Here is a 25,785-nt window from a genome sequence, read left to right on the forward strand (position 1 = left end):
GTATTTCTGAAGATGGATATACTATTTCTACTTCCAAAAATATGTGAACTGGTTTTTGTGATTTCCAGCCTTTATTCCAAAGAGGGAGTAGGGTTGACCTAATGGATGTCTTTTTAAAATTACAATTTAGTGTATGTATTCCTTTTCTCAAATCCAAATATAATTAAATTTCTAGTGCTGAAGGGTAAAGTGAATATTTTTAAGAAGTAATAGAAAATAACCCGTGATTTCAATGGAAAAGAATCAGGGTCAGGATTTTTCTTAAATTAGTATCTACGTTACCTTTCTTTATCTGTTTCCCCATCACTAAATTTAAGATTGGATCCAGATAACAGTTCTTCTGAATAGCAACCGTTGATGCATCCTCTCCCATCTTCCCACGAACATTTGTATAAATGACCAGGATAAAAACATCTTAACCATCTTAACCATCACTGAAAATTAGGATCAACCATTGATCTCTTATTACAAGAAACAAGAAGAATTTCCACTAAATGACACATAAATAGGTTTGGATTTTAAAATATAACCAACATACAACTTGAGCTTCAAATTTTGAGAGACCCACACAGATGGAAGCCCTTCATTCCATACTCCTACTCTGCCCTCTGATTCGAAGGGTGCATGTACGCAAGGAGATGGGACGATTATCTCTACTGCACGGATATCACTTTAAAGAGTGATGACTCTGCCAGGCTCAGTTGCTTTTCTATTTCACCCAAGATTAGGAGAAAATTTCCAGTGTACAAAATTTCCCATCTTAGAGATGTGGGCAGGGAGGTATTACAGTGGTTAATTGTCAATATTAACTGGTAAGTAGAAAAGTATAGATTAGATAGACTTGTGAAAAATTAAATGTCGCCACCAAAGAGAACTTAGTACACATACGTTATAAATCACACAAACCATGGAACATATAGAAAAAGACAGGAAAAAAGGAAGTATCAAGAAAACACAAATGTAAGAAATAACACATCAAGATTTTGGTGAAAATTTAATGACATAGGGAAAAGCTCAGGTTATTTCAAATGATGAACACAGGATACAGATTTCTATGTATTATATGATTCCTATTTGATATGCAAGAGAAGTACACACACACACACACACATGGACTAGAAATAAATTCAATAAGTAGTGGAGTTATATGTAATTTTTTACATGTTTAAAAACAATTGACACATCAAATTGATATTTAGCTTGCATTTATTTAGTACAAACTACATACATGGTTCAGTGCTTAATATATTTGTGTACATTATCTGATCTGATTTTTATTGCATTTTCATAAAGCAGATATTTTCAACCCCATTTACAAAAAAGAAACCAGAGTTTGAAAAGTTTGAGGTATCCTAGAAATTTCTTTTTTAAATAAAATATGTTTAACATACACAAAGTTTAGAACAAATGTAGTAGACACTGTTTGAAATTATACCTCTAACATTTTGCCATATTTGCTTCATTTGTATTTTTAAAATAATTTAATATTACAGATAATGCCAAAACCTCATTATCCCCTAGTTCCCACTTGCTCCCTCCTTACTGAAATTAAGCTTAAGCTTTACTTAGATGCTATTTTTCATTATGCAAGTGTATTAATTAAAAAAAGTGTTATTTTATCTCATTAGCTTCCATATAAATGATCACAAATAGAAGTCGTACTACTAATAATAACAGCAGATAATTAAATAGCAGATACTAGTAGATGATAATAATAACCCATTGTTCCAGCGTCTTATTTGGTAGTGTTATATCTGTTCTTTCCCCAGATCTTCACCACCAATGATTTTAAATTTGCAAAAATCTGGGGGCAGAGAGAAGTGGAGGGTATGAGATAGTGTCTTGTTTTAATTTCTGTTTCTCTAAGTAAGGTAGAACGCATTTTCCTTTTTTTCCCCATTTTTCTTTTTTGGCTACTGCAATTTCCTCTTTGGTGAATGAGACACTTAGCTTATTAATTTGCAAGTTCTTTTCTTTCCTAAATAATCTATTTGGTGCTCTATATTTTTAAGTGTTGAATCTTTAAAAATTGTCATTCAGTGTGCATGTGACTTGGGTAGTTAAGTGTTTGTTATTGATTTCTAAATGCGTGCTTTGGTTGTCACAGAATTTGGTCCCTATAACACTGATTCTTCAGTGTTTGTTGAGGCTCAACTTGAATATATTCTTCGGGTGTTTGGATAGAACACACATAAACTTTTTTTTTACATGTAATTCTGCAAGCTTTCATATATGTCCATTAGGACAAGCTTCTGAATTTAGTTATGCATATGTTATAGATCCTTATTAACTATTTTTTAATGTTTATTATATTATGTTAGTCACCATACAGTACATTCCTGGTTTTTGATGTAAAGTTCGATGATTCATTAGTTGCGTATAACACCCAGTGTACCATGCAATACGTGCCCTCCTTACTGCCCATCCCCAGCCTATCCCATTCCCCCACCCCCTTCCCTCTGAGGCCCTCAGTTTGTTTCTCAGAGTCCATAATCTCTTACGCTTCATTCCCCCTTCTGATTACCCCCCCTTTGTTTATCCCTTTCTTCCCCTACCGATCTTCCTAGTTCTTATGTTCCATAGATGAGAGAAATCATATGATAATTGTCTTTCTCTGCTTGACTTATTTCACTTAGCATTATCTCCTCCAGTGCCGTCCATGTTGCAGCAAATGTTGAGAATTCGTTCTTTCTGATAGCTGAGTAATATTCCATTGTATATATGGACTACAACTTCTTAATCCAGTCATCTGTTGAAGGGCATCTCGGTTCCTTCCACGCTTTGGCTATTGTGGACAATGCTGATATGAACATTGGGGTGCAGCCCACGGAATGGGAGAATATATTTGCAAATGATGCTACAGATAAAAGACTGGTATCCAAGATCTACAAAGAACTTCTCAAACTCAATACGTGAGAAACAAATAAACAAATCATAAAATGGGCAGAAGATATGAGCAGACACTTTTCCAATGATGACATACAAATGGCTAACAGACACATGAAAAAATGTTCAAAATCATTAGCCATCAGGGAAATTCAAATCAAAACCACACTAAGATACCACCTTACGCCAGTTAGAATGGCAAAAATTGACAAGGCAAGAAACAACAATTGCTGGAGAGGACGTGGAGAAAGGGGATCCCTCCTACATTGTTGGTGGGAATGCAAGTTGGTACAGGCACTCTGGAAAACAGTGTGGAGGTCCCTTAAAAAGTTAAAAATTGAGCTACCCTATGATCCAGCCATTGCACTACTGGGTATTTACCCCAAAGATACAGCCTTATTAACTGTTTTCTATCAAATATATATGGACATTTTATTTGGTGTCCTTCAGATCTCTGTTCGTTTTTCATGGTGTTTGGTTTCCTTTTAACAGGTCTAGTTCCTCATTTTATGCCCATTAGATCAAACTTCTGAACTGAATTTAAGTATTTTAAATAGATTATCTTAATTATATCCTCCATTTTTTTTATTAATTCAAGTTCACTGTGTGTTAATTTTCTTTTCACCTAATTCTTGCAAAAGGTGAACTATTTCCTCATGGATTTTGTCATTTTTTTTCATTTTTATTGTCAGCTCATCTTCAATAGGGCTTCTTTTAGAAATCCTGTGGCAGATTGAGATATGTGAATATCTGTTTGCTTTTGCCAAGGACAGTAAGATTATCTCTTGCCCTAGGATCAAATTCTCAAAAATTTCTTAGCTTCAAGGTGCCTCATGGATAGTGTATATTCAGATACCAATGAATGCAAGGCACAAGTCTGAATTTTAAAATTTCTCTCAAGAGACTACTTTTTTCAAACTCTGGTTTCCTTGTCATTCCCAGAAGCTGGTGGGTAAATTATTTCTATCCTTCCCCATGCATGAGTCATGGTTGTATACCAGGTGTCAGGTCCAGTGTTTGTAGGATTTCAGTGTTCTCTCCTGTGCCTGCATGGGTGTGAAACCCAAGGCCGTACATATCATTACTTCTGGTTCGCTGCCTATCCCTCTCTCCCTGTCAGCACCACCATCAAATCAGCCTTCAAATTTGCTACTCCTTATTTTTTTTTTAAAGATTTTATTTACTTATTTGACAGAGATAGAGACAGCCAGTGAGAGAGGGAACACAAGCAGGGGGAGTGGAAGAGGAAGAAGAAGGCTCCCAGCAGAGGAGCCTGATGTGGGGCTCGATCCCGTAACACCGGGATCACGCCCCGAGCTGAAGGCAGACGCTTAACCGCTGTGCCACCCAGGCGCCCCTGCTACTCCTTATTTTTAAATACAGAGGTTTCACCTCCTCTTTTGAAAGAATGTATATATTACCAGTATTTCCAGGTATTTATATCAGAAAGGCTTACACACTAGCCAAGTTCACAATCTTGCCAGAACGATAGTATCAATTTCTGTCCCCAAATAATGTAACCTAAATTCCAGTGTGAGTTCATTGTACATTTTGTTTGAAATATAAGAATGGTTGTCATCTAACCCTAAAAGGCCAATTGAATAAGGGTTAATTACTGAAGACCTTATTCCCACTTTTGATGCCTTTATAGGGGAAAATCATTTAAATGTAAGACACCAAATCACCAATCCTTCAAACAGCATTCTTCAGTTACTAGGAAAATAAATTATGCTGCTGTCTAGAAAAGACATCATCAAATGTGCTTAATATAGAATTATTTCTTTCTAGCTACTATATTAATCATATTCTTTCGGAATAGGTGACAGTTTAATGTACTGCGGATTATTTTCCTAAGAGACTATAGATATAGAGAAAAATAGGATAGAAAAAGAACTGAGTCTTTGAAATTATTGCATTTAAACTCTATGAGGTTTTCAGTATTTACTATAAAATAAATATTTGTTGATCCCGAAGAAGGACAGTGGTAGGAGCTGCAAGCAATACAAAGAGTTGTAAATCAGAGCCGCTGCCTTCTAGAAGTGTACTCTCTTCTTAGAGAGTCAAGAGGTAGACACAAAACTACACAAAATTTATTTTTTAAATGCTGGTTTGGTGCAAATTTGAACAGGCAAAAACTTCTTTAAAAGTTTAGAAAGAAATAGAAGTAATTTTAACTGAATCTTTGTGAAGATGGCATTTGAGATGGACGTCAACAGGTGAATACTATTTTGGAGAAGAACATTTAGAAAACATGTAGGTGAGGTGAGTAGTGTGAATAAATTCATGGAAGTAGGAAATTTCACCGTGCATTTGAAGAACAGTGAATATATGAGTTTCTGTGGAGTAGAACACTGTTGAATAAAACAAAAAGCTAACAGGAGAAAGGGTCATAGTATACATGGATGAAGCAGGCCAGGTACTAAACTAAAGGTTACTGAAATTAAGTTCTGAAAGAAGTGGAGAATACAAGCCCTACATGAGGGAACCAACTATGACCTAACTCCAGCCCCAGTATCTGATTTTTCCAGAGAATTTGAGAGTTGGGATTTTTTTGATAAATGTCTGATATTTAAAGATTGGCAAATAATTTAGGACTTGAAAAGCATAGTGGAAGCACAGTGTAAATAACTGTGGACCTGGTCAAGTCCATTGGTCACCAATTTGCCTTTCCAGACACGCAATGAGTAAAAAGAGAGATAAGACCAAAATAATGGGTTGGAGTCTTGGCCAAGATGTGGAGACGTGATCCCTAAGACAAGAGAGACCAGAGAAGGTGTGACCTGATGAATAGAGAATTTTAGGAATTTTTTTCCAAACTCAAAAGGGAGAAACACAAACAATACTTCTCTTTGTGGCATTTGCCAAACTGCTTAGCCCAGCTGGAAATTCCGGCGAAAGGGAATACACATGCTATTTTTAGGAAATTGGTCTCACACTTTATATACTAGCACTAATGAAAAGTTTTCTTCTGTTTGTTATCCTAATTGTGTGATTATTTTTTATAAAGTGGTATTGAATTTATTAAGAATTTCCACTAGCGTACTTTCTCCATTTGAGATTTTAACAAGCAAGACCGTAAGTGATAGATACATGATAAAAGAGAATTAAACATTATATCTAAACCAATAAGACATCTAGTTTAAAAATGTCCATACCTCTTTTCTCCGTTCTTGTCATGTGTGTATGTGTGGGTGTTTGCTTTGTATTTAGGGTTTCTCTAACTAGCCACAAACTGAAGAAATAATTAAAATGTGTGTCCTAGTCTAAGACCCTTTGGAGGCCACTGCTAAAATCTTCTTGCTGAAATGTCATTTACTTGGACATGAGTCTTTTGGTTTTTGTTTATTTCCACTGAGATTAGTCAGGAAAGACAGAGACAAATCCCAAATTTAATTCCTCAGAAACTCAGAGGCCAGAACCCTGTTTAGATTGAAATGATTCATGAAGTCTCTCTTTGCAAAGAGGGTCGATTTGTTTCCTTGCATATTTGTCAATGCCCCTGTCCTCTACACCAAAATTAAGTAGACTGGCAGAACCTGGATGCCAGAAGATTCTCTCTGTGGAAATATGAAAGACGGAAATAAAAGTTAATGTACATCAAGCTTTATGCAGCTTTCAAACTCTGTATCTATTTTCTCTTATGAAGACATTGAAAACTAATCATTGGCTGGACAGGTTCCTGTGAGCCTATATTTGGTCTCAAAGGGTCAGATGTCACATGACGGTCTGTAAGAATGTGAGTTCTAGATTCAAACTTCAAAATCTGGATCCTCTCCTTACCATCTGTCTGGGTTTGTATGTGTCATTTCCCTGTCTAAGGCACTGGCTCCTCATCTGTGAAATGGAAACAGGACTAGCTTCCTCACCCATAATGAAGATCAAGTGAGAGAAAGTGATTCTCGGATGCTCCGTTCATGTTAACAGCTGATACTGGCACTGCCTGCAGCCCTTACTGAAAATCTGTGGCTGATGGTCAGATTACAGCTTTATTTTTAGCAGTCTTTCTAGCCTGAAATGGAATTCAGTCAAGGTTGGTTTTTTTTTTTGAGTGTGATACACAGGAGGGTGGTATTTCTAATTTTATCATTTGCCCATAAAATCATGTTTTTAGTGCTAGCTAATGCCATCAATTTTTAAAATACACTGGTTTGGCTTACAGGTTGCAAAGCTATTCTGTGGCTGAAATGGTATATCTTGGAATATGTGGTGACTCTGACCCTCTAGGAAATAACCAATGAAATGATTTCAAAGAGTCAATTAGTACTTGGTTTAAAAGCATGTCATAACTGAGGAGACATGGTTCCTGTCTCCAATACAGGGTTTTGTATGTTTCGTACAAAAAATGCTTGTTCATAGCAATGCAAATGTATTTGCAAAAATCCAAAAATAATACCATGGTGTAATAGGATTCTGAAGAGTTAGATCTTCTTAAATGAATAATCCAGTATTATTTTGTTGACAACTAAGCATATGTGACTCTGCAATTTTTCTGTCAACGTCATGTTCGGTGAATGGTATAAACAAGTCGTGTTATGGTAGTGATTCTTTACAAAGGCCGTGGCCATATTGAGTGTGTCTGGTCGGGGAGGGGGACAAACAACGGTTCATTGCCACTGCCAACTTAGAGGATTTTACATTCTTTAAAGTTGGTGAATCACGTATTTTTCATTCTCTGGAAGGGAAAGATTCCATCTTTGGATGGCAAGCTCAATGGAATTACTTTAGTAAAATTCTCTATTTTCTATGAGTCATTAATTGCATTGAGGCATCAATCAAACAATTAAAGTATTTTTATTTGACCAAATATTGAATTGATTTGATGAGGACAGATGTTTTGATCCTACCATTTTGAACCTTGCATTTTAACTAACTCTGTGAATGTTTGTCCTTGCTCTTTTGACCTCTAAGGACAGTTCCATTGTATATTTACTAATACAGATATTTTCACTAGAACAGCAACATTTCTGACTTCTCATCTAGAAAGCACTTGCTACAACTTCCTTATACTTTTTAAAAAGTTTGGATCATATACCTATACAGCAGTGTTAAATAATTCCTTTCCATTTCCTTTTTAACATTTCTATTGCAATTACTTTTATCAAGGTAAGTTCTTTTATATGTAAACTTTACACCAAAGACTTAATTCATCAATCAATTTTTTCAAATCCCACATCAAGTAGAATGAGTTTTCTTTTGTGACATTTGTACCAAGTCCAATTTTCTCAATGTAAGTTTTAAAGAACTAATTTGTGTTAAGAAGATTTTATTCTTCCAACATTTTTTGGTCAATAACAATTTTACTTTGCACAGTTTTAGCTATTGTGAATTTTATTTTTTGATTATTTCTACTGTGTTGAATTTGTCCCCAATCAATGTTTGCTGTCTTCAGTGTTCCTAAAGAATGTTTATTTTCAATCAGGTCATTTTGTTTTGGAAACTAGCCAAGTTGAACATGCTCTGTTGTAAACATCATCAACTATATTTGTTTCATTTCTATTAACCATGCTTATTAATTGGATAGGATAATTAAAATATGTTATTTCTTTGAACAAGGAACAAAGAGCACGAGATAGAACAATGATGGTATCTAGAGGAGAGAGGTGTCAAGTGTCTTTGCAATCCTAATAGTAGGTCGACACGTCCTTTAAATTTTTAGACACCTCAGTGGAATCAATCAGGAGACATATGGTTTTGCTAAGGGATGGTGATGCCTCGATATACTTTATTATCTGCCTATATTAATGGATCACTTTCTTCTAACACCCAAATTTCCCCACTGGCATATGTCCATTTTTAGTTATATACATGATATATGATGAAAATTAATTGTCAACTCATCTTCTAATTTAGAAAGCTAATTTGTTTTGGAATCATCTAGTTACTTGTGACAAAGTGATGGAAGACTGCAGAAAAGGTGAAAAAGATCCAACATTTTATGCAGTAATCATACCCCAGGCACCATGACAGATGTTTGACAAAATTATCTTCAAGCATCTCAAAAACAAGAAGGCATTTTTAGTTCCTTTTTGAGTTGCAGGAGCTGGAACTTAGAGGGCTAGCTTCCCTGAAGTCAGATTGCGAACTAGTCATGGGGCTGCAGTCTAAGCCATTCTGCGAACCCAACGCCTGTTTTATATTCATGGCAAGTGTATCTATTCTGTGGTCTTTATGATTGATAAGGATATGCTTTCTCGCTTAATAAATATGTATTGAGTGCATATTAGGTGCCACACCCTGAGCGAGGCTGGGAATCAAGCATGTAAGACGACGATAATTCCTACTCTCAAGAAGCAGCGGTCTAGTGGGGGCTGCAGGCAGATAATCAGATGAGATGAAAGGGCAGGAAGACCTCCAGTGGTGGGAGGGGGAGGAGAGGAACAGAGGGCTAAGCGATGGAAATGAAAAATTGATTACATAGATTACTGCTAAGTGAGGGGGATAAAAATAAGTCCAAAATGAAATCACTGGAGGTGCGAGAGTTTTGCAAGATCCTTAAACATGTTTGCAAGTGTGGCATCACTGTGATGATGGCTCGTAATGATTGGAAATTATAATCTAGATACCAGCCTAAGAATACGCTGAATGCCAACAACCCAAATTCTTCAGTACTAGCCTCTCTGAAGACTGAAAAGTGTTTCTCCTTCTTCTACATTTATTGGACTTTGTCAGACCTAATGACCCTAAGATGAACCCCCAGAGGTTTCTCCAGCAGTTTCTCAAGGCCTCGGTACCTTTTGCCTGATTGTTTCTTCAAAAGGTTATCTCTAGATTTTAAGAAGGTGCATTATCTTTTTGCATTATTAGCATTCTCAAAATAATGTAGAAGGAACCCCCCTGACTCTAGCAAGAATTATACTAAATTCATCCCCATATTATTTGTGATTTGTCTCCCTCCCTCCCTCTCTCTCTCTTTCTCTCTCTCTCTCTCTCTCTCTCACACACACACACACACACACACACACAGACACACACACACACACACATACCTAGGGAGCAAATGATTTGACAATTTTTCCTATCAATTTATTCAAAAGCTTAACATTCTTGCCACAAAGTTATCCATTATATCAAATATTAGTCCTTGATGTAGCAATTTAAACCCAACTTTTCTTTTGGCTGATTGCTTTTGTTGATTTTCGATATCTTGGAAGAGAAAAGAGGACATTTTTAAGTTTGCAAACTTGTAGGTTAAACATACTTTCCGTGACTTCCTGTCCCGTACCCTTCACTTCAGCCAAATTGCATAAACTCGTTTTCTCCATACGTATATTAAGTGTTCCTGGCCTAGTGCCTTTATTCAGCTTCACAAAATACATTTTCCCTCCATCTCTATTATACTTTGCAGTACAATTTGAATACTCTCCTTCTTTAAACCATTTCTGCTTGCTGCAGCAAGGGGCACTGAGTTCAGGCAAACATATGCTATGATTAGAGCTTCCCGAGTAGACTGAAAGGCAATGATGACCCAGCTCCCTCATCTTTACATCTCACACAGCATCTCCATCGCAAACATTATGCATGGTTACTAAATATTTGGTAAGTGAATGAATTAGTTAATTAATGAATTAGGGGCTATTAAGAAAGAGAGTTGATCTGAATGTACACTGGGCTGGAAATTGTATGTGAGAACAGAGCTTTAGGAGCCAAATCTTGTCATGAAGGTACAATTGCTGACAAAAACAAACAAACAAACAAACAAACAAAATAGGAAAACTGACTGTATTCGATTCTGAGACAAAACATCAAAGATAGACATGAACCATCTGTGGGATGTTCGGAAAAGGGAAACCAGGCACGGGAATGGTCATCCTATGACCTTGAAAAAGGGGACCTCCTAAGTGGGTGGAGTTGCAGCTGAGGCCTTGACAACTGTATTTTTAAACCTTGGAAATGCTGCTATATTTTGGAAAAAGAGAGTAGAAATAGGGCCACAGGTTGGGGAACCAGGGAAGGCAGATTGGGCTCAAGCCTAGTCTTAGAGACAGCCAGGGCTGTGACTACTGGGTAACTCACGTGTTCCTGGGTCCTTAGCAGTTGGAACTGGGAGCCAAGTCCTGCCTCCACTACAGCCTGGGCTCAGCAGGGCCCTTCAGTTCTCCCTCAGTCCTGTCTGGGCATGCTGCTGCTGCTTCCTGCCATTTCCTCTCCAGATGTTCTGGTGTCCTTGGACTTCCCTGTTTTCATTACAGCATGCCTCTTGTCATCTCTGCTCTATGCCCAGAGTGGGACAGCTTCCTCCCTGAATGACATCCAACAAACCTGCCCCCTGGCACTTGAAACATGTTTTCCAGAAATGGGACTGAAGGTATTTCAGAAGCTAGCATCCAATGAAAGCATAAACACATCCCCCCCCCCCAAACTGCTTGGGTAAGACTTCGGCAATTATGTAAATAAGCTATATACTGTACTTTGATTACAATGTGAGTTAAACCAACTTTCGCATGCCGGGCTGGAGACGAAACCATTGCTTGCCCTTGCTTCCATTGTTTCAAATCCATTACAAAGGCATTACAGTTGCCAAATAATGAATTTGTAAACAGAGTTGGTGTCTGCAGGTGAAATTAAAAGCCAGATGCCAATGAATGGAATGGTTAAAACATGATTCCAAGTGCTTAGTTTATCTAATGTTTTTAATAAAGTCTAAGAAGCTATGTAGGAAAGTGGGTTTTCATAAGAAAAACAAAAGCTGTGTGGTCTCTAATTTCTCCACAGCATGGGCCTGACCTATATAAAGTCTCTTGCAAAGTCCACGTGAGGGTAACCAAAGAGTTCTATTCCTGGAAAATGAAACCTTGGGGACTTGCTGAGAGTTCGGTCTACGGTTCCAAAGAGCTTTCACATTCCCCAAGCGTTTGCTTATGCTGACCATTAACGCATCAATTCCCACCAACTGCCTTTGGAATCATAGCTAAGGCTTCTGGGGGGGGGGTGGTGGGGCTGCAAAGAGCATCACAAAAGTTTCCATGCTCAAAAAACAAATAACCCCGCGTCTCCAGACCACACGTCCTAGATGATGGTGACTATAAGCAGCAGAAGACAGTATGGGAAATTTCTATTTGTAGGTGGAGGGGAACAGCAATCACACAGAAAAATCAACCGGGGCAGCCATTTCTCTGAAAGAGATGCAGATGGTCAGGAGCGTGCTAATACCAAAACCTTGATTGACAAGAAGGATCAGAGGTAGCTTGGCATATTAACAAGTGTAAAGACTCAACTCAGACAAACCCAGACTCAAAAGCTGGTCCTTCTCCTTAACAGATGTCTATTCTTTGTCATGTTTGACTTGGCCTTTCCAAGTACTAATATCTTAATATCAACATTTTAGATTATAATTCTTGGCTCTTCGAGTTGTAAGAAACTGTTACACAATAGAAGATCAAATTAAATACTATATAAAATATTCAGCACATTGTGTGATCAGTGTGTGGTCTCCTGCCACAAAGGCACAAGCAAGAATATTACGACAAACTGTTTTTACCATAACAAGTGAAGTTAACAGCAAAGCAAATTGATGACAAGATATTCTAAGCCTATGTCCTTCCCATTTCGTGTCTTCAGTACCTCATGATGGAAAGTGGCATTTGTAATATGAATGGTGCAAAATCCCTGATTTGCAAGAAGGATGTGATTGTGTTTATTTCTGCTACTGTGTTCATTATTTTCTACGAATGGAAATGAGATGCTGGGTTAATATTTTATACCAATCTTCAGTAATGAAGGGTTTTAGAAGTCTGCATTACTTTCAGTAAGACAGAAGACCTTCATTCCTTTCAAACAACAGCAGCAACAATAAGAATAGCTTTTATTTAGTGCTTGCTATGTTTAATACTGCATTCTGCTGAGCCTTCCATGTGACCTCTGCCTCTTGACATCACAGCAGCCTACGAAGTGAGTTTGTCATGTTCTTCATTTTAGCCAGGAGGAGTCTAGGGCCCAAGAGCATGAGTAACTTAGCCAACATCACACAACTAAGTAGCACTTTCCTATGCTGCATTGCTCGCCTTCTGAAGTATCCAGGTTTACTGGACTCCCTGGTCAGACACATTTCTCTGTTGTCATGTTTCTCTTCTGCGTTCTCCCTGCCTCTCTCGTTCCTTGATTTGTTGTCTCTGGGCACTCTGTGTCTCATTCGTAAAAATTTCCATGGCACCTGTGCAGGTCTTGGGCACACCCCGTTGCCCTGTGTTAACTTCACATCCTACCGCTCAGCCATGCACTCGCTGAAAACTTACTTTGGAATGTTCATGCAAACTCCCACCACTTATTGTATTTCATTCCCCATCAAGCCATCAAAGTTAGTTAAATGTTTTTAAAGGCATTACTGGACATATGAATCAGAATCAGCTCTTCTAAAGGAGAACAAAGGCTGACACCTCAAAGTTGGTGTTTTATTTTGACACGTGGGCATTTCCTAGAAACTTGAAGAAAATGCCTTTAGAACAGTCCCAATGCCAAGTAAAGGTAAATAAAATCCAGAGGACTCTATAATGGGGTATTTGAATGCAACATTCCAGCATATTGTATGGCTTAACTTATTTGAGTTACTTTTATAATTGAGATGCTAGAAAATGTATCTCCTTTAATGCATTTGGAAGAAATGTAATTAGAACTTTATTTTGAAGTTCTATAAACCGGAGAAACTTGAGATTCCTTTTTAATGGATGTCAGAGCCCATCCTTCTGATTTAAATGACTGCCAGGCAACTACTACAGCTGAGAAATGGTTTGCAAACGTAGGATGTGTCAATTCATTTTTCTTCCCTCGGTTTGTAGCAACTCTGAATCTTTGAGAGAAAAGAGAGAACAAAAAGGCAATTGGGGGCAGATAATGAAAATAAACTTTAGCATACCAGAAAAGTAAAATTACTTGGCTGGATTCAATTATTTTCATCCTCAATTATTTTCCTGAAACATGTTTTTGTACCTTCGTGCAAAGGATGAGTGCTTTGGATTAGAATTTTCTTTTTTTTTTTTAAAAAAGATTTTATTTATTTATTGGACAGAGATAGAGACAGCCAGAGAGAGAGGGAACACAAGCAGGGGGAGTGGGAGAGGAAGAAACAGGCTCACAGCAGAGGAGCCTGATGTGGGGCTCGATCCCATAACGCCGGGATCACGCCCTGAGCCGAAGGCAGATGTTTTTAACCGCTGTGCCACCCAGGCGCCCCTGGATTAGAATTTTCTTAGTGAGTGACAAGTTGTTGTCTTTGTAAATGATACTCTGAGCTCAGACACCAACGGACGTCTCACAAACTCATTAAGCCATGAAAAACATATGAGCAATGACTCAAGAAAAAATGCGCATGTTGAGGCAGATCCGAAAACATTGTCAACTGTAAGAGCATTTTATATACGGTTGGTTCCTAGTTTATGTTCTGTTAACTTCGCCAGGAGCCTAATCTTTGTTAGAATTTCCTCTATTTCTAGCCAAGATTTGGAGGCATTTGGAAGTGCCTCCGTTGGTTGGAAACAGATGGCCTGCACTGCCTCTTCTTAGGATCAGTCAGAAAACTCTATAGTAGCTGCTCAACTGTGGTTTCAGGTTGTTTCACATTGCTCATTCTTTCTAGAGTGTTTTTGTTTGGTTTGTTGTGGTTTTTGTGTTTTGCTGCATGTGATGATGGTCTATTTTGGTAGTTTACCATAGAGTATAACCTTTAAAATCATCATTGCTTAAGTGAAATGCTATACCTTAGTAATCAATATTCAGGAAATTTCTTTAATACAAACTTAATATTCAAGTAGACTTTAGAGAACTTGCACTCTTGTTTTAGCACAAGTGATACATTCTTTTCTTGCCAGTACCAATATCACATAAAATTGCTTCTGAAAAATTGTTCAGCAGTGGAAATAGAGCAGAAATGATCCATGCATCAAAATGTGAAAACCTTCCTTCCTTATCCCACCAATATTTGCTGATGGGTCATCACTCAAATAATAAAAAACAAATAAAAAAATGAAGGTTATTACACAAGCATTTTGCTTCAAGAAAATCAACCACTTGTGATGAAACGTTACAGGATCTTATTTCATGAAATCTTAGATCTGAAAAAGATTACTAAAAGATTACGGAAAAAGAGATTACTCAATCCAGTCACCTCATATTCAAGATGGAAAAATGGAAGACCAGAAAGGCTAACTGATGCATAAAGGATGATACATCAACTTAATTAATGGCAGGACCAAGATTAGGACCCTCATTTCCTGTCTCAGAGTCCAGTCTCTATCATTGTATGGTTAATCCTTTTTGTTTCAGAGTTTTACCTCAAGAGTAAGTTACACCATTTCAGAAATGTAAGACACCTCTTGGTTTATGAGAACCAAAATGTGCAATTAGTGGAAACTCCAAGTGATGGAGTTCCTGTTCAAATTGGAACCCCAGATTTACTGATGCCTTCTCCTTAATGGAATCAACAAATCAGTATCAAGTACCACTGTAGCCTGGTGCCCTTCTAGTCTTATCCATGGTCATATCCTGTAACATGGGGTTGGAGTGGAAGGTGGAGAATGAGTTTTGGAAACTAAGTCTCCGAACTTCTCCTTAACTCTATTTCTTACATTAAAATACAGAAAGCCCATAGTTCAATTAGTAGTAACGTGTCAATGTTAATTTCATAGTTTGGTAAATATTAAGATATTAATATTAGGGGAAACTTGGTGAAGGATATACAGGGATTCTTTGTACTCTTTGCAACTTTTGTATTAGTCAAAATTATCCCAAAATAAAAAGGTTGTTGAAATAAAAAAACAAACAAAACAAAAACCTACAGGGACAGGTACTAATTGAACCTTAAGGAATGGAGATAAATATGTAGATATTTTAAGAGACAATGGAGATGAAATCTTGAGCTTTTTTGTAATATTTTGTTTGTGGTTAACAACTCTTTTTTTGAATGTGTGTAACAGTAGATACAACACCTCACAAATGCTTTGGCTTTCCGTTGCCACACAATCGCCACCCCTACAAAACCCACGAAAGCACATGCACACACCCAGGCTTCTGACACCTATCTTCATATGTCTCAATCAACCCTGCAGCTGGGCAGGCCCACACCTCAGCCCCTTGTGGGAGGCTGGAGAGACCAGAGACGTTCTCATGCTGTGCGCCACAATCGTTGTCTCCGCCTGCTTTGCGTCTCCCAGTCAGACACCTCCTGTCTTAGGACTCATAAGACTCACAGTGCTTTTCTACCTCTCGTCTGAATGAAGTCCAGAAGGATTAAGTATGGAGGGAGGGGAAGCAAATGTTAACTATAGTATTTTCTATGCTTGGAATTTACATTAGAAGCCTCTTGATCCTTGCTGAAGTAATATTCGGGTTCTAAATGCCATGCTATCCCATGCCTACAGTGTAAATTATGTTTGGATAGTTCTTCTATTTTCTCTGATATGATATGTGCCTTTGGGACACAATCCCCCGCTCTAAGCAAAAGTGGCCACTGGAAATGCAAACTTATTTAATAATGCTTTCAACAAGCACAATTAAAAAGATCATTTAAAATGATTACTTCTTTATAAGCAGTGTAGTATAGCAGAAAGATCATGGATGTTTAGTTAGAAAGGTATGGATTTGCCTCTCAGTTCTAAAAACTCCCTAAAAGAAAGGAGAAAATTGCTGAACTTCTCTGTTGGGACTCCATCAGTTAAAAAAAAAAAAAGGCAGAGTAATTGTGATAGTTGTATGAAAATGATATTATGTGAAAGCCTAGTAAAACACTTGACATTTATTAAATGTTGACTGCTGTTGAAATGTTGTTGGTACTCCACCACGTCCCCTCAATCTGTATGACTCCCATCCTTAGAATCTGTATCTATGCCTGAGGCACTGTCCTCTGATGTGGAAGGCTCCTTCAATAGAAGTCATGGCAATGGTGAGGAAGTCATGCTCCCTTGGAGCTGCCCGCAATCAATGAGGGCTGATAGTTGGTGTATATATTCCCCTGTTCCAACAGAGGGTGTGGTCCACACTGGTCCCAGAGTTTCTCCAGTGGGATTAAGTTCCAACTGCCTATAGCAATAACTTGCTTAATTAGGCATACGTCATTGGCTGCCTCCACTCTCTTTGCCCCTTCCCTATTCTATTCTAAAAATTTTTACTGGGCCCAACACTTAAATAAATTACTTATGGTTAAAGCCATGTTTCAGGGTCTGCTTCTGGGGAGCCTTAACAAAAACTATGTCTTTCTTACCATGTGTGTCCACCATAATAAAGAATGGCACCTTGCTTGGAAAGGCATTCAGGTACACTGCAACACTAGTACTCTTGGGTCTATAGCAAGTTGAAGTACGGGGCATAGTGGTCAAGAACTTGGGCTCCAACCGCACAGATATCTGGATTAAAATCCTGATACTGCCATCTTGAGCAAGTTATTTAATCTCCCTGAGCCTTAGCTTTCTCATCTTTAAAATGGGGGTAATAATTTCTAAATGGTTATAATGATTAATGAAGTAATGAATCAAAATATGGATGCTATGGATGATAATTGTACCTAGTCCATAGAGTTAGTGCCTATAAATGAGGTGGAAGATGGCCTGCTCCAGTAGAGTGTCTGGAGCATAGAAAGGTCTCAGTAAAATGTAAACCATGTGCCAACTTAGTAATAAGAAAGCTCTAGCATAGGCTCCATTCTTGCTTCTAGCTAAATCCTAATACAACATGGTTCATTCATACCAAATTAAGTAAAGTACCATTTTTTTTAAAAAGATTTTATTTATTTATTTGACAGAAAGACACAATGAGAGAGGGAACACAAGTAAGGGGAGTGTGAGAGGGAGAAGCAGGCTTCCCGCAGAGCAAAGACCCCAATGAGGGGCTCGATCCCAGGACCCAGGGATCATGACCTGAGCTGAAGGCAGACGCTTACAGGCTGAGCCACCCAGGGGCCCCAGGAAAGTACCATTTTGAATTATAGGTGTGATTATGTATGTGCTAGTCCCTTCTCTCTTTTCTCTACCCATAAAAACACATCTTAACACACACATATAAACCTGATTTAATAAGCTTATATTTTACTGGGTAGTTTTTCATATTACTGAGGTATTTTCTATGACAAAGAAATTCACCATAGGCTTTCTTGAAATAACATGCTCCTATTCCTTTCATTAAACCTAAAATATCTGCTAATTTACCAAATGCTAACCTAAACTAAACTTTTCAAGAACACATATGTTGTATAAAGCAGGTCACACCTGTACAAACTGTGCACACAGATGCATCATAAAAGTAAGTAAATTATTGTAGGAAACCAAAAAGGTAAAATAATTAAAAACTCCCATTTAGAGTTAAAAGTATGTAATTAAGCAAAATATTGGGCCAATGGTAAGTATGCAATGAAAAATATATGGATTGAATTATACTAAATTATAGGCTCTTCTGGGCATAATCATTAAGAGTCATTCTATCTCTGAAATTGATCTTTATTCCTCAAATCTACTCTTTTATTTATCTAATCAATTTTATTAATGACAGGATTATTTTATGGTATCTTTCCTTTTTATCAGAAGGCAATGTATTCAGTACATTTAGATTCTACTTTATGTTGTGTATGTTTTTTCCTTCAAAATGTTGTTTAGGAAAAAAAAAAATTGAGCAGAAGCAGACAGACTGTTCTAGGACATCCCTTCCTTTAGAGATGAGTTTCTCTGGCATAAAAAAAGATTGGCTTCCAAATTGGTTAAACTGTTTCTTCTGTACAGTACAGTGACGTGTTGTCTTGTTACAGTGAACATGTGCTCTCATTTCGGACGAGCTGTTCCGTGAAAAAGTTTTATTTAGCCCACAGAGCCAATCCCCGGATTTGTGGGTGTTACCTCCTTTTCATGTTACCAGGTTTTGTCATCATCATTATTGCTTTCGCTCCGTCAGCTGTAACACAGTTTAGTAGCAACCTTTCTTAAAAAAACAAGATGTTTCTGAAAATAGGCAGAACAGTTGGCTAGACAGAAAAGAGATATCAACAAAAGTAGGTCTGTTGTTCCTCTGTGTTTTGCTCCCTGAATCACTTCTGAGAGAGCTTCACACATTGTAAATGAACAGGCTTTGGATGAGGATATAATCTAATATAATCTGTATGTCCTAATACAAACGTTTATCCTATTTTATTACAGAAATCAATTTATATGGACACTGATTTGTTTCAGAGAATTCTTAAGTGTTTTACTTTTGTTCAAATTAAGGAGTTTAACCAAATATATTGACTGGGTTGGTTTGTTTGCTTTTTTTTTTTTTTTTAAGTGAGAAAACTGGCTTCTGTAAGAAAATGAAAATCTTAATTCAAGATCAATAGATGGATCCAGTTGTTTCTTCATGGTCTGATTGTACAGCTGATTTAGCCAAGAGGAAATAGTAGCTTTATTGTTTCTGATTTTTTCTTCCTCTGTGCATCAACTAAAACAAAAATTAGGTCACGTCTTTGGACAAAATGACCTTTTCCAGCTTCACAGTAATTAGCAGAAATGGCCAATATGGGACAAAGGGATAAGCCCCTCTAATTACTTCCTTGTCCAGCAGAAATAATATGACATTCCTTTCAGAGCACAAGTTGGAAGACACGTGAGAAACAGCCAACCCACTAGCCATTCAAACATCCTGTGGTTCTCATATTTGACAATGTTTGGATCAAATGCCTACAGGGGCACTGTTCTGAGAAATCAATATCCTGAATAGGATGATAAATTCAGATGTTATCTCTGCTTCCTGATTTTACCTCTGTGTCTGGACTGTCTTCCTACAGTGTACATAAATATACCAGTAATATTTTTTAAATGCACATTTGATTTGCTTTTGCGATATCTCTTCATTTAATCTTGGATAAGTTTTCTCTATTTCTCAGTCGTTTTCTATACAAGATTAAACTAAATTTTTATCAAATCGCCCTTTATCACTTCCTCCTTCCCTCACTTAAACTTCTAAAACAGAGCTTTTTAATCCGATATGTATGAAAGGGCTTCAGGAAGCCATGAGCCAACTGAAAATGAATGCAGAGTGGTACAAGTGTCTTCACATGTACTTCGTTCTGACAAAAGGATCATGTGGGTGTATAACTCCTCCAATTTTAAGAAGTACTGCCATCTGGATTTTCTCCCTCTTGTTGCTATTAGTTAGGAAATGCTAATCCCTACCTTAGATTCTACTGAATACACGGGGTCACCACTTCCTTTTCCATTACAGTTCTTCGGTGGTCCCTTATTTTCTCTTACCTTTCTGGATTTTGTACTTTCTTATTCCAATGTAAGTAAGAAAAGCAAGAGAGAGAAAAGAGATATGATAGACTAACCCTCTGCCAATTACAGTGGTTGGCATGTTCATATGTGGCACCTCATTTGATCACTGCACCCCTACAAGTTAGACAGTATCCTTTTTTCTACAGATGAGAAAAGTGAAGCTCAAAGAAATTAGTCATTCCTACAGCCTGTAAATGGAAGAATCCAGATTTAAATCTGTGTTGAATCTAGTGTCGGGGAGGAAATTTTTCCTTCCTCCCTTTTATGTTCTTTGGCTGGCCTAATAATTACATTGACATAAGACAATCAAACAGAAGAAAAACAATTTAATTTAGTACATATAGGAGTCTCACATAGACATGAGGGGGTCAAAGACAGGCAATTGAGGCTTATAATGTCTTCCTGAGCTAAGGCAAAGGGAGCTTCAAAGGGAAGGAAGACCATTCACTGGAGGATGAGAAGAGCAAATATTTGCTGTTCTGATGTAAAAAGTTATCCCTGATAATAGTTCTGTTCTTGATACAGGCCCCCTATCTAAATTCTTTTAGGTAGTTGAGGGGGAAGTAAAAGGCTCTTCTTGAGTCTGTTAAGCCTTGATTGCCTTCAACTCAAATAATTCACATGCCAAAGTGGCACATTCTGGGTGCAGCCTGCCCTGAACCCCATCACTAAAGTTTATTCTGTCACAAAGCTTTTCCAGACAGAGTAAATGGTCATAGCTTACTAACAGCATCACCTTTTATAACATGTAACTTACATTTTATTATTATTTGCTATCATCAAAACATACATTCATTATTCTAGTACAAATTTACAAACGCACATATGCTGTTTTAGTGCATCAGTGTTGTCATATTGTCTCATACTGCGACAGAGTGCAAGAATCATTTATACATTCATTAATTCGCTCACTTTTAAAAATAACATGTATTAAACCTTACTCTTGTCAATGCTTTGCTAAGTTCTGGAATAGTTGTTCTAAGTTCTACCTTCACATTAGATTTTACTGGGGGCCTTTTAAAAAATGCCAGTACCTGGCCTTGGCAACAGACGTTTAGATGCTGTTAGTGGAGGTGGCACTTGGGCAGTGTATTTTCAAAAAGCTTTCCCAGGCATGGCCGGTGTTGAGAACCATCGTTCTAGAGTAGTGGTTTTTCAAAGCATAGTCCCTCCATCTGCAGCATCAGCATCAAGTGGGAACCCATTACAAAACAGATTCTTGGACCCCACCCAGCCTCCTGAACTGTACCAGAAACTCCAGAGATAGGACTTAGCTATCTCTGTTTAACAAGCCCTCTAGATGTTTCTGAGGCAAGCTAAAGGTTGAGAAATACTTCTCTAGGGACACAGGATGAATAAGGCACAATACTTGCCACTAAGCAATTCTCCTTGGTTTCAAGGAGCTCCCAGTTGTTTAAAATATGCATTTAATTACCTAGCACAATTCCATAATCTATAACTGTAGTTGATAATGACAGCATTATTACTACTTAAAAAGTGTAATGACTTTCATCTCTTCTGGGGCAGCCGTTAAATGAAGTGTTTATAAGAAAGTATGGTCAGTGAATAACATCTCTTAACAAAAGTCTTATGAACTGTATGGGTTCAGCTGAATTGTCACAGTGTTTTGTAACATACACACACACAGTGAGAGAGACAGAATTTTAAAATACACAACTTTAGAGGGTAAGTAGTTCCAATAAAGGATTTTAAAGTGGTCTTTGTGTTGTGTTTCCATTCTATTACTGTCAATATCGTACTTGCTGTTTCTCATCTTTACTAACATAGTTTTTTTTTACAGCTTTATGACAGCGTAATTGACATACAATAAACGGCATACACTTGAAGCACTTAATTTGATCCGTTTGGGCACATATATACACCAGGACTATAAAACAGCTGCAAGGGGCATCCAGTTCTATTCCAGATGCCTCTTAATTGTGCAGCTCTCCCCCTCTACCTCCAAATAGCAGAATGGGGTTGCAGAGAAGGCTTCCTGAAGAAGGTAGCATGAGCTAAGACTTATAAGCCAACTAGATGTCACCCCAAGTGAATAAAATGGGGCAAGTTGTGCAGGATGGAAATAAAGCACTTCTCATTTGTGTGAAGTCTAGATTCTTGTGGTTGTTGCTATTTATCATCATGTAGGGTTTAAAAATACCTGCTAGACCCCTTTGTCTCTTAAAATTCCAATTGAGAAAGGAGCTTAGCCACTATTCATGTAGGGTTTAAAAATACCTGCTAGACCCCTTTGTCTCTTAAAATTCCAATTGAGAAAGGAGCTTAGCCACTATTCATGTAGGGTTTAAAAATACCTGCTAGACCCCTTTGTCTCTTAAAATTCCAATTGAGAAAGGAGCTTAGCCACTAAGGAAATACACAACACTGTTACTGACAGTAGCAATCCCGGTTTCTATCTCTGCAGGTAATCGCCTGCAGTAGGGAAACCTGTTTAGCTTCGACCACCCATCTGCTCTTGAATGCCCACTTTTCTGCTGTGTCTTATATAGAACAGCTTGCATAAAAGTGATATTTTTGCTTTTGTAGCAATGGAATCTTATTCTTTGCCTTTAACTTCCTTTTAACTTTTCTCTCTTCTTTCTCCTGGGCAAATTAGTATGTCCCTAAATGTTCATTTATCATTACCGTCAGGTGCTCATACCGGGACTTTACTCTTTGGGCTTAAGTTCTCATTCTTTCTTCCATTGCAGGCTGGCTCCATGAGCTGGGAAAGAGACTAGAATCTCCATACTACGGCAACAATACCTTAGGGGGCCCATCGATCCGAAGTGCCTATATTGCCGCTCTGTACTTCACCCTCAGCAGCCTCACCAGCGTCGGGTTTGGGAATGTCTCTGCTAATACAGATGCAGAAAAGATCTTCTCCATCTGCACCATGCTGATTGGTGGTAAGGCAAATTAATTCTTCTTTCACACCAACAGAAGGTGGCATGCCATTGCTCTTCTGTTTATTCGGTCCTAAAACAAAATAGAGATATATTATTTAAATTGGAAGAGTCCAAAAGCACACATTAGAAAATCAGTGACAAACACTTTAATACACATATAGATTATCAATGAAAGTCTGTGATGTCAAAGAATTCCATTTTCTGGACAGATGAAGAAGTAACCATTTACCTGATGGCTGATTTTGAAAGGACAGGAACTTTGTTTTCTCGGTGTACTGTTTACCCCTAGTGTTTGTGAATTACACGAGTCTGAATTGCAAGTATACGTTGAAACTCCATTTTATCATCTCAAACAGGTCAGTGTTATCAAACTGTATTAATCCTAATATAGTACATTAAAGATGTTTGATAGATCACTTAGTTAAAAATAACAGCAAAAACAAAGAAAAACACCCAATACAATAATAAATACTTAACATTTTAAAAATCGTTTTTATGTTCCATTCTCTGTGCTAACTGCTTCAGTACAATACTCTGAGTAATTCTAAAGGCAAATCTATGGGTTGGGCACTATAACTATCCCATTTAACAAATAGACAAATTAATACACTATCGTCTCTGAGCCCCAAACCCACCTTCTGGGCTGTGCTTTGTAATGCTGGGGTTTGGACTCTGCAAACCTCATTTTTCTTTGCCAGCCGATTGGAGTTCCTTTCGCCGATAGGGGCGCCAGAGCGAGACTGGAAAGCAGGACGTGGAGAGAGGAGACTGTCTGCTCCTGTGTCTGATGCACCGTCAGCGGCAGACCATCTCTATCAGCAGCAGGCGGTCCCAAGCGTTCAGCATCTTCAGGCACTCCAGCCTCATTGGGCCTTTTTGGAGATCTTGGCATCAGTTGGGAGCGCCTCCACATCCAAAGTCAGAGCCCTGGTTCCTTATGGCTTCTCACAGCTCCTCCTTCGGGCTTCTCTGTTCTGAAAGCACACTTCTTCCCTTTGTTTATCCATCTCCAAGGACAGAAGCGATTAGTCTATCCATGTTACCGCTATACTCTCTTTTTGCTCACTTAGCTCTCTAGCCCCAGAAAAACCAATTCTCTATAGTGAATTTCCTCCATTGAAACCTTTAGTTTAATTTCCCTTTTCTGAACCTTCTAACTTACTCAGGATTGACACTATTATTATTCACAGCTTTCAGATGATAAAATCTAAAGCTTGGAGAAAGAAAGAAACTTTCCCAATGTCACACCATTAGTAAGTAAAAGAGGCAAGGTCTGAACCTAGATAAATGCTTACTTCCGTATATAAATACATAATCGGAAACTTACTAAATGACAAGCCGGGTCTCATGGAGTAGTAGGAGATGTGATTGTTTACCTGGGACAAGTAAATGTTCTTCTTAGGCCAGAATTCTTAAACTAGGATTCTATCAGTGTTTTTTGCCCCATATGCTTCTCCCTAAAAGCCTGTTTTATTGTCTTCTTTTAATCTTCTTAATCCCAGCCATCTTTTAGAATTTCGAGCCTTATACTAGGGGATGGTTCCTACCAGCTTCCTTGCGTGGAAGATGTAAAATGAGTATGCGGGGCTTTAAGCAATGACTCATCCAGCCCATGGCGAAATCAAAGAAGTATAAAGCCAAGCCTTCCCTCAAGGAACTTATGATCCAGTTTGGAAGAGATGGGCTGAAACACCTGGAAAGAGTTTTAATAATAGCAGGCAGTAAACGCTAAATGCCAAATCAGTTAGGAAGTTCAGAGGCGGTGACAAAGCAAGGGCGAGGGATGGGGAGAATTTCTTGGAAAGGCAGTGCTTATGGCAGAGATGCTGAAGTGGCATGCTGGGACTGCAGCAGTTGTCACAGGCTCTTGGCTGACGTACAGCACCAACAGCCCAGGGAGCAGAGAACAGAAACTCTCACTTTCTGAAGAGCTACAACGTGCCAGACACCGGTGGTGGTTTTATACCCAGTGTTATGACTTCTACAATTGCCAGTCTCCTCCATGGCCCGTCTTTCAGCTTAGCAAAATGACAAGCATTTTGCCATCATACTTATTTAATATTTGCCCATATTTCTCCTATTCCTGGTGGAAATTTGAGGAAATGCTCAAATGCTCAAGGCTTACCCTACTGATTTGACATTTCAAGAATCTGCTAGATAATTGAGTTTTTATTCTCTATTTATCCGCATGCAATACTGTGAATGGTCCTGGATCAGAAATGGTTAAGGCATAAATTATTCCCTGCTATTCACTGTAAGTAGAAAGCAATGCTGGTCACAGGGCCAAAAGGTAGGGGAAATAATCAGATAATGTTACTTTGTCACTTGTTAAATGTTCATTGATCAGATTATCCTGGTGCAAAACCAGTGTTCATTTGTCAGTGCCATTAAAACATTTAGGTGACTTGAATAGCAGTTAGGAAACCACTTTTGAATGGCAAACGGCATCTAAGTAACTTGAATTTATTAGTTAAAGCTTCTCAAGTTTGTGAGAAATAACTCTGTATTATTGTGACAATTACCCTCAGCTAGAAGAAATGATGCCTGTATTTTAATATTTCCTAATTAACTAACTAGCATAACTTTGAGACCTAATCATAAGCACTCGCAATATGGAACATTTTGTTCACTTCAGTCCCATAACACTATGAGACAGAAGTTATTAACACCTTAATTTAGATATAAGGCAGCAGACGTTTAGTGAGTTCAAATGCCGGGATTCACTGAGACCCAGCAAACTTCTTACAAAATATCCATTTTATTACATA

The 25,785-nt window shown here is 38.0% G+C and overlaps 1 protein-coding gene across 1 annotated transcript in view; it reads left to right on the forward strand.

Annotated features, from left to right (window-relative positions):
- KCNH8 (potassium voltage-gated channel subfamily H member 8) overlaps positions 1–25,785 on the forward strand; it is a 361,687-nt gene that overhangs the window by 270,277 nt on the left and 65,625 nt on the right. The window contains exon 8 of the mRNA XM_026496942.4: positions 22,820–23,017. Within this exon, the coding sequence (XP_026352727.2) occupies positions 22,820–23,017 (198 nt within the window). The remainder of the gene's footprint in view (positions 1–22,819; positions 23,018–25,785) is intronic.

Source organism: Ursus arctos, unplaced genomic scaffold (genome assembly GCF_023065955.2).
Source record: "Ursus arctos isolate Adak ecotype North America unplaced genomic scaffold, UrsArc2.0 scaffold_20, whole genome shotgun sequence".
Lineage (NCBI taxonomy): Eukaryota > Metazoa > Chordata > Mammalia > Carnivora > Ursidae > Ursus > Ursus arctos.